Source organism: Polypterus senegalus, chromosome 6 (genome assembly GCF_016835505.1).
Source record: "Polypterus senegalus isolate Bchr_013 chromosome 6, ASM1683550v1, whole genome shotgun sequence".
NCBI lineage: Eukaryota > Metazoa > Chordata > Cladistia > Polypteriformes > Polypteridae > Polypterus > Polypterus senegalus.
In genome coordinates, this window is record NC_053159.1 from 85,431,641 (window position 1) to 85,442,240 (window position 10,600).

General features: G+C 37.5%; 1 protein-coding gene across 1 annotated transcript in view; it reads left to right on the top strand.

Moving 5' to 3' along the window:
- Positions 1–10,033, top strand: part of retreg2 (reticulophagy regulator family member 2) — a 31,794-nt gene extending 21,761 nt beyond the window's left edge. Inside the window, exons 6-9 of the mRNA XM_039756455.1 lie at positions 2,794–2,931; positions 3,807–3,895; positions 6,409–6,544; positions 9,267–10,033. Coding sequence (XP_039612389.1) covers positions 2,794–2,931; positions 3,807–3,895; positions 6,409–6,544; positions 9,267–9,955 — 1,052 coding nt within the window. The 3' untranslated portion in view covers positions 9,956–10,033. The remainder of the gene's footprint in view (positions 1–2,793; positions 2,932–3,806; positions 3,896–6,408; positions 6,545–9,266) is intronic.
- Positions 10,034–10,600: the final 567 nt, after the last annotated feature.

Here is a 10,600-nt window from a genome sequence, read left to right on the forward strand (position 1 = left end):
TTGCTTCCCACAAAACTGTACTGTAAAAGGTTTATTTATAAAATGTGGATGTTTATCTGTTTTCAGGGGTAAATACAGTTTATGAAAACTATCTTGGATTTCTATGTCTGATAAGAAATTATAACTTTAAAATGTGTTTGTGTATAATGTGTACACATTTTAAGAAACTAATTATTTTGCTTGTGCAAATTGTATTTAGAATAAAAAATACATTTTTTTTTTTAAATAGACTATTACTCAAAAGAAGATTCTCAGGTGTCAAAGTGGATGGCATTCTGTATTGCAGTACTGATTACAAAGACTGTTTAAAACAGCTGTAATTTAGAATGGTCACAGGGAGTTAAATCAATGCTTCACATTTAATAAAACACACAAATTTCCAGTGAGCCAACATTTCATATCTTCACACAGGAACTTGTTTCTAACTTGAGAACCATATACTGGATTGTGCTTAGAAATAACCAGAATTGCACTGGCAGAGCACTTTGGCAAAGGGTGGTGACTCTGTATTTTTTAATCTGTAATGTTAACTTGTCTGATTTAATTACTAGAGTACTTGTAAGAGTTTAAACATAAAAGGCTGAAGAATGTCACCCTGTGTAAATGTACACTTCAGTAACAACTTTTTTTTTTGTTTTTGCTAAATATGTGTCTCTGTTTTACTGTGTACTTTATTGCATTGCATTATATCTTCTTTATAACAAAAAACAGATTTTAGATATAGAACTTTAAATTGTATACCCTGTTACCAGCCCCACCAAACACTTTTTCTTTCAATAGTAACTTTCACACATGCTGGATGTTACAAAAATTAACAGGAGAGTTTCTAAATCTAGAGCATTAGTGAGTCATAGGTGTGTGATGATTTAGAAAAACATTACAGACAATAAATATAACAATACCCTGCTTCAAAGTGTTTTGCATTATTTTGCTTCATGAATAGAGCAGCAGAAAACTTTTTAAATATGCCCTTAATCCCGGCAAAATGGCAGAAAAGAGACAAAGTTCTGTGCACAGTAAATTTAATACTGTACAAGGAGGAAACCTGAAACCTGTTGCTTATGTTTTGTGAAGCAATCTCTTATAAATGGTTTGACCACAAAGCTAGCTGGTCAGTGCAACAGTCTTGCAAGTGTCTTGTCAAAGTTAATTGTGATTAACCCATTCTAATGTTACTTTAATTTTAAGCTGTTTTGTTCTTTGTACTTTACTCAGTATTACGCCATAGGGCTATACCATTGTGACTGTGTAAATTGTGGCCATCAGGGGGCGCTCCAGCTCACCAAACACCTGACACACACACACAGGCTCGGATATATGTCACAGCAAACAAGAGGATTTTATTACTTGGGAGGCCCTTCCAATAAGTGTTTCCCATCATAGCCACTGTTACAATAAAACACAGCAAATACCACACAGCATTCTGCACCACTGACATCTTGGCCTTCTTCTCTCAGTCTGTCTTGGTCACTGCTTCCTCCACTCCTTCAGCAAGCTTTGCCACCTCCTCCCAACTCTGACCACTGGAGTTGTGCCATGCAGCTCCTTTTATGTTACACCCAGAATCACTTGCTATGTTCAGATGCTGTAGCTCGGAAGCAATTCTGAGTGAGGTGAGAGCTCAAGAAAGTAGGACTCCCCCGGCCCTCAAGAGGCACCCACAGAACCCAACAGGGATGAGTCAAAGTAATCCAGTTCCCGTGATGGTCTGTCAGAATCCGTGCCACTGCAGCAACCTAGGGGGGCTTCCATCTACCCACTGTATGCATATATATATATATATATATATATGCACTACACCCCCAAAATTCACGGGGGTTCTGTTCCTAGAATGCCCGCAAATTGTGAATAACCACAAATTTTGGATGTGGTTAAAAAAAATGCCTATTTTCATAGTTTAAACCCTAAATATGTCCCCAAAACAAACTCAGCGTAATACATTACCTAAAAATAAAGAATGGTAAACCTGTATATACTGTATTGCTATGTTTCCCATGGTGCTAGAATGTAAAATACCGATTTTACCACTACATGTACTGTAGTTTATGCAAGCGTGTTTTCATTGCCAGAAGCCTTAGAAGGTGCATCCCTGGACGCCAAATACTTTTTGCTGCACTTTAAGTAAACGTCACAATTAACAAAGAAAAAGTGAAATTTTAATGGAACACTTTTTTCATGCAAAGAGCATAACAATTACTGCAATACTAATCATTTTACAAACTGCTAGTGAACTGTAAAAACTATTTAAAAAACTACTAGAACAATATGTACAAAGTGCAGCTGACGCCATGGATGTAAATCACTGAGCCAACTGCGCTTGAACTGGCTGCACACAGAGGTAAGTGCTGATGCTTGCAGGCTAGTCTAGTGCAGCGGCTCAATCCCAGGGACAGTGAGGCTTAGTATTGCAGGGTGTCACGCTTGGGTCACAGAAACACAGATTGTAGAGACAGGAACTTTATTCAAGCACTTCAAACAAACATGTCTGTTTCAGAAGTAAAAGGAGCTCAGTATGCAGTTAGCTATCGATTAAAGAATAGACAAACATCATAGGGGAGCACGACCCCCAACAGGAACAGATAATGTCTTGGGGAGGAGAGATAAACAAAGCAATCATCCAAACAGGACAGGTGCTGTTCAGGCTTTTAAGTAAACGTAAAGCACAAGAACACTCAGCTAGAGATGTATCACAGTCAATCAGCAGCAAGTTTTGAATTTTTTTCAGTACTGTATATTATATGAAGTCGGTGATTTTGATTGTGAGTCTAAATTAACTGTATTTTCTCTTGGCAGTGCTAAGCGTGCTCCTGTGGCCTTTGGTTGTGTATCATGAGCTAATTCAGAAAATGTATACAGCTCTCGAGCCTGTGCTTATGAAGTTAGACTACAGTATGAAAGGTGGTGCACAGCATCGCAAACACGAAAAAAAAAGTAAGACTTTTCAGCATATAAAAATTTCACAGATTATCAAGGAGAGTAGCTATACCTATGTCAGTGCCATGTGATTGCTGTTTTAGCCTTAGATTTGTTGATATTGTACACAAAAGGCTTTTCCAAATGTTTGTAAATACAGTACCAAAAAGGTTTACAAAGTTATGCTTACAATAAATTATGTAAATAATTATTAGATATACAGTACTATAACATATTGTTCTTCATTGTATTTATTTTAACATAATTGTCCATTGCTGTTTTTTTTCCAAATCATACTAAACGTACTGACAAATTAAATATTTTTATTATATTTTCATTCTAATAGTTGGTAACAGTTGTTTCTCCAGTATTGTGTTTGTATTTAATATATCACATAAACTACTATACAAGCAATTCTTGGCAAGAAAAAAACCATAGTAAAACTTACTAGGACAGTAAAAGTTGAAATAAAACTATTTGGCTGCACAGTAGTATGTCACTGCTGCACACTGTTGGTTCCCAAGTCAAAATCCAAGATGAAAATGTTTTATATGTTTTAATGGAGTTTGCAATTTCTCACAAAGATCTCAGACATGGTTTCCCAATTCAGTCAAATTCACAGGTAAAGTTACTGTATATTATCTTAACGTTTTTCAACTGTTTGTGGATGCGTTAAAAGATATACTAGAGGTTAATGACCATTCACAGTCCTGCTAGATACACCATAAATACAAAAAAAAATTAATGGATAGTGGCAGAATATTTTCATTGCATTTACAGCAATAGAACAGAAATAGTGTTTAAAGTACCATTTGTTTGCCAAACTGTTTAATTTGTTTTCACAAATTACATGCTTGTATTCTGGTCTTCTTTTTTTTTTTTTTGACTGGCAGAAATAAAAAAAGAGCCTGAAGGAGAAGATGAACCAATGGCCGAAACAGAAAGTGATAGTGAAGAAGAGTTGTCCTGTTTCTCACCAACTGTTAGTTTTGTCATTTGGAATTATTTTTTCTTGCATTAATATATTTGAAAGATTAACAAATGTCATCATTTTGTAATATTTTCTAGGACACTTGCATTGGTAGCCATGACAAACCAAAAAAAAATCCTCTTTCTATAAATACTACTAGCCAACCTGCGGCGTACCATACGCCCATAATCAGGCCAGTTTTTTAATAATTTTTAAGCACAGGGAGAAAATTTAACATTTGCAAAATCGGTAATGTAATAAATCAGCAAGAAAAGCAACATTGTAACAATGCACGGAACGAACCAACACACAATCGTCCGTGCGGCGTAGCGAGGTGGGAGGGGGGTGTGTACAAAGTGCAGGAGCATCTTAAGAAGACGCATGTTTGTTGTGGATGCGAATTGCTGTATGTAGCGTGTACAACACTTTGCTATGCTGCACGCGGTCGCATCGTAACCGAAAACTCGTTTTTTAAAGACTGCTCACTTCATTGTGTTTTAACCTCAGTTGTAAAGGAATGTTTTAATGATCCCATGGGATACCCCTCGCAAACCATTTTACACGCTGCATATGGCGATTCACCTCCGCGAGAAACATGCCTCTATTAACAGTCAACGTGTGGGAGGGGTGTGTACAAAGGGTAGGGACGAAAACAGTGGGAGCGTATGAGTCGCACTTAGTGGCAATTCCACGGTTTGCAGCCCGAATGGGGTTCAATGGCTTACCCACGCCTAGAGACACGCTCAATCTCATGCATAATTATTTATTGAATGGTAAACACTTCTGGAAAGACACGTTGTCTAAAACAGGTTAGTGTGAGAATAAAACAGTAAGTGAATGAAAAGATGGAACTCTGGAGAGAGCAAAATACAACACAATAGTGAAACCGCGGCATAACAAACGCCGCATAATTATTTATTGATGGTTGAACACTTCTGGAAAGACACAGGGACACCCCTCGCAAACTGTTCAACGCCGCATACAGCGATTCACATCTGCGACAAACAAACTGTTTTACACACTGCATACAGCGAATCACATCCGCGACATGATTTTTCCTAGATGGTCCTGTCGCGTCCACCCTCACACTTGAAGCATACACATTGCCTGCTCATGTGCTCGGTCGCAAGCCACGTCCAGCCTCGTTCTTGAAGCATGCACACCGCCTGGTTGTGTGTCCGCTCGCAAGAGAAACTCACAGAGAGCCGCCCACCAGCTGCCTGTGTGTGTGCCTCTGTATGTCTCTGGCGCGGCTTTCTCTTGCGCTGCCTCTGTGTGAACCGGTCAGGCACAGAAAAGGTCAGCTGTTGACAGAGCGTCTCGACTGTTGCAGGGCCTGCATTGGTGAAGCAGGTGAGACGGTAATGAAACAGAGGCACAGGGCTTATTGGTTTTTAAAGACTGATTCCTTCATTGTGCTTTAACCTCAGTTTTAAAGGATTGTTTTAAGGATCCCATGGGATACCCCTCGCAAACCGTTTCACACGCTGCATATGGTGATTCACCTCCGCGAGAAACATGCCTCTATGAACAGTCAATGTAGCTCGGAGGTACATGACATTAACCTGACCTGCACTGCATGTGGCCTCTACGACAGATGAACATAAATGACGCCATTTTTTCTGTGTCGTCGCGTCCGAGTTGGTGGGCGTGGCCCTGCGAGTTGTCGTCGTATCCAATGGTCTTGGAGTTGGTGGGCGTGGCTCCTTCCTGTGTGCGCCATAGGTGTCTCACTTGGCAGCTTAGTGAATCCACGCCCCTTCCGGCGTGCTTTTCATGGTTGTCTTGCCTCAGTGAATTATATATATAGATATTTCCTTGTTTTTCTTACAAATACAGTATGAAAGAAAGAGAGCGAGAGAGAACTTTTTTTGTCCTTAGGTGCTTTTTACAGAAGCTCTTTAAATGAATAAAAACATAAATAGGTGGATAAGTAAGAAATTAAGCAAATAAATATACACACACAACTTGGTTTGAACACACACCTGAATGACTATAAAGCAAGAACATTTAAACGAAAGAGAGATTCTGACTTGGCTGTGACAGTCATAATGAGGTGTTATGCAGATGTATTGCTGTTGGGATAAACTAACCCCAGTAGTATTTCTTGACACACTTCTGCTGAATAATTTGTTAGCTAAAAGCCCTCAGTATTAGTGTGTCAGAGAAAGGATGTATAGTATTGTTTATAATGACAGTCAGTTTTGTTTTAACTTCTTCCTTTGCTACTACCTCAAGGGGTTCCTGAGTGCATCCAATAAACTACACTGTATGTTGACAGCATCCATACATATACAATATTTAAAACATAGGTATATGATTCTTGTCATGTATTATATCTATTTAGTGATGCAGCCTAACCAATTTGAAGCCCTAGAGCATTCCCTATTGCTGATGAATTCTGCAAGCACATTTCCAAATATGTTTTCATGGTTCTCATCGGGTTTGTCATGGTTCCATTTAACAATTTACTACTAATAACACAGTCACTTCAGCAGATTTCAAATATCTTTTGTTTTCTTTAGGTGGATGTGAAAACAACTGCCTTGGCCTTAGCCATTACTGATTCAGAATTATCTGATGAAGAGGCTTCTATTCTTGAAAGTGGAGGATTTTCAGTGTCTAGAGCAACAACTCCACAGCTTACTGATGTGTCTGAAGGTAATGAATTATTTTTTCTTTCTTACAGCTATGAAAAACCTTGGGACTTGACATAAAAAAATGAAGAGATGATTTTTTACTTTTAGTTCTTGTGACATGATTTAGTTCATTGTATCTACATCTATAAATGTTATATATATACAGTATGTTTCACATTTGTCTTCAGATGTAATTACTGGAGTTGCTCAATCATAATGCCTGTGACTAGAAATTACAGGGGTGACTAGTGACTTTTCATCATGGTTCCAGATTTCATATTGTACTACGAAAGGACCACAGTACCAGCTCATTCTGGCAGCACACAACCATCATTAAACAGGCATCTGTGCTGGCTGCAGAGTTCAACAACCCTTTTCTCCATGTGAAGAGTCCAGAACACTTGCTTTCATTCTCTCCTTGCAGCTTCCAGTGTTTTTCAGTTTGTGGACAATTTATGCTTGAAAACTCATTAGGGGTTAACTCTCTCGTGCGTAAGAGCTCACCTCTGCAACCTGCTATAATCACAATACATCAGAGAAGTTTGATTTTGTCATAGAAAGTTGCAGGGAGTTGTATTGTGGAGTGTATGATCACTATGTTCATTAATTATCTGTTTAACTTTTGGCAATGTCATTTCCTTTTCTAACCCACTTAATCTAGACTAGGATCAAGGGGGTGTGGGGTGGTTGTAGCCTGTCCCAGATAGCATAGGATGGGAAGAACAAACTTTGGACAGCGCAAAAACACCCACACACTAAACATACACTTCGGCCAGATGGGCATTGGAATTTCAGCTGTAATTTGGACAATGGGAGGAAACCAAAGAACCCAGTGGAAACCCACTCAGTCACATGGAGAAAATGCAAACTCTGGTCCCTTACTGTAAGGCAGCAGTGCTACTACTGCACCACCATGCAGTGCTTGTGATTATTTAAAATAATCAACAAGATGTCCCCCAAGGGACACCAAGGTAAAGGTAGCTTGAGTGAGGAATCTTTGTATTACGTCTCGGATACAGCTGGACCAGTAACTCAGTACATTAGCTAACTTTGTTCTAATTATTAAGTTAGAATAGTAGTTCTCTGAATAAAAGTGTGTGTACTTATGGTTCTGGTGTAAGCGATGTTTTGTTCCTTTCCAGGTGAGCTTTCTCAAGACATATGGGTAGGATCATTAGCATAGTTTATTTTGTTTATGATCTTGTGGTGCAGGTGGTACTGCAGTTTCTTTTGAGGTTCAAACTCACTGTTGTGGTTTTATTATTGCTATCAATGCATATCTTCTGACAAATGGTTGATCAGTCACTTGCCATTTTCACCAACACAAAGCACTTGGCTATGGTCTCTCTCTCTCCTTAAGTATTTTCTCAGCAAGATTTGGACTAATGACAGATTCATCCAACTCCACTGCATGCATGTCTTTTATCCTTTCAGTCCAGCACAATTGCAGTTTAGAGTAGTGGGATTGCTCCAACTTCTGTTATGGTCATAACCTGTAAGAACTGGGTCTCTACTGTACAGTAGAAGCTGTGGAGAGGATGTTTGCTATAAGCTTCATAAGAGAAGAGCAATGAATTTGGAAGTGTTTGTTTTTAAAGGAAGAAACGGAGGTCTTGCCATTGGTTTCTTGGTTCCATATAAGCACATCCTTTTGGTTGACCATTAGTGCATAGCTCTGTTCTTCAAGGTTGTCGTTCCTTAAGTTATTGGTCTTTTTTTCGAACTTGGGTGTTCTGCTTGTGACTCTGAGAGACATACCTGCAGTGTTTCACACTGTGGTATTGATCATTTTATCAGATAAGTCACAAATGCTGCACTGAAAATGAAGCAGATATTAAAATTGTTTGGGAGGGGCTTGCTAAGCCTGGACTTTTAGTTCCAGCTTGGCAAAATGAATAATGTTGGCCTACTCTGTAGTTTTAAAGGCTACAACTGAGTTGCTGGTAACATACATATACTGCAGTTGTCTGTAACGTTGATTTTCTAAAACTTTTATAAATGAAGGCTGTGGTTGAAAAATCATAGAAATAATTGTGTAGAGTGACACCTGCCCTTAGGTCTTTGTCTGTGGGCCTCCATTAACTCTTTTGAAGATGTTTTTTTTTTTCTTTTTAGAACTTTTTTTTTCAGATCAGCTTTTTGAGGAAAATGTCAACATACTTTTTTATTACTTAAATTCTGGAAAACTCACAACCAACATTATATGAACAATTTATAACCATGATCATTTTGATGCATATGATACAGTTCATGGCAACCAATTGCATGCAGTGCAGAGTTTAAGTAAGGTTTCAGTAAGTGCTACACTGCCGGTGCTGTTTTAAATTAATGGTTGAGATGAAAATTGACTGCTGGTACTTGATGATAAGCTATAAGAAAAATTTTTGACATTTAAATTTATATTATGGTCTCTGTTGCCACCTAGATGATAAAACTAAATACATTCTAGGTAAAGTTTCTTGACTTTTAGTTCTTATACCTTGATTGAGAATGTTCAAAAAATGGATGGACTGATATTCTGAATTTAAAGTGACCATAGAATTATTTGCTGCTTTTTGGTTACAGTGTAAAAGTATCCTATACTGATTAGTGGTATATGCACATGGTCCCTCTTTGGATGTGTTTGTTGACATTCTGTAACAGTGTTATTGCAGATAATTTCTTCCATTAATTTTAGACTTTAAATTTTTCTTTTATTCAAATATCTAGGTTAAAATATATATTTTTTTCTTATTTATGCACAGATCTTGATCAACAGAGCATAAATAGTGAACCTGAAGAAACATTTTCAAAAGACTTGCCAGAGTTCCCCTCAATGGATGAGTATGTGTCAAATGACCAAGGCTGTGTCCAGACAGTTTGTGGAAAGGAAGAGGAGGAAGACAGAACAGATGGAGGAATTGGGGTTCCTCAGCATCCTCATATTGATGAACCAAGTGACTCAGAGTCAACTGTTGCTAGCTTTCTTGTTCAGAGACTGGCTTCCCCGCTTCATTTTGTTAATACACATTTCAATGGACATAGTAGGCCTGTTGAAGGTGAATATCAGCAAGTAGGAGCAACAGGTCTTGGTCTAACTCTTGAAGCACTAAGCGAGGAAATTGTCAGTAATGCAATTTCTGCTGTGGTCCAAAACACATTGTCAGCTCTACTTCGTTCCTCTGAAGATAGTGAAGGACCATCTATAGCAGAGTTTTTGCCCCACGAGTCCCAGGAGAATCTCCTTTCTCATATGTCAGAGACTGAGTTAAAGAGGGAGAAAGAAGCAACATCCATTGAGGAAGAGGAAGAGGACTTTGAGCTTCTAGACCAGAAGGAGCTGGAGCAAATGGACACAGAGCTTGAATTGTATGTGCAAAACAATCCAGCAGAACACGAACTTTCCTTTGATAACAATGCACTTGACCAAGTGTCTAAAGGCAAAGAGTGTTAGCTAACTAGAGAACACTATAAACTGAAGCGTTTTTATTTAAATAAATGTGTGTGTGTGTGTATATATATATATATATATATATATATATATATATATATACACACACATATATAATATATATATTGTGTGTGTGTGTGTGTACATATATAATATATACACAGTGTGTGTGTATATATATATATATATATATATATATATATATATATATATATATATATATATATATATATATATATACACACACACACAAACACATACCATGTATGCTATATATCTATATCTATATCTATATATATATATATATATATATATATATATATATATATATAGGGGGGTAGTATGTTAGAAATGCATTTAAATTTAAAGTCACTCCCTGCTTTATCTTTTTAATTACTGGTTGTGATTTTGTTTTTGTAATTGAAGGTACATGTTTATAAGACTTCAGGATCCTTTTCACTGACTGAGCAGGGATTAGAATGTAATTATTACCCCTTAAATTGTTAACATGAATGTATTCATTCAAAATATTAGGTTAGATTTTCACTTTATTTATTGTTGCAATGTCTTATGTGCTTTACAGTTTAGAATTTCATTAATTGTAATTAAATGAATAGGCATATGGCACAATGTTTAGTGTGTGTGTGT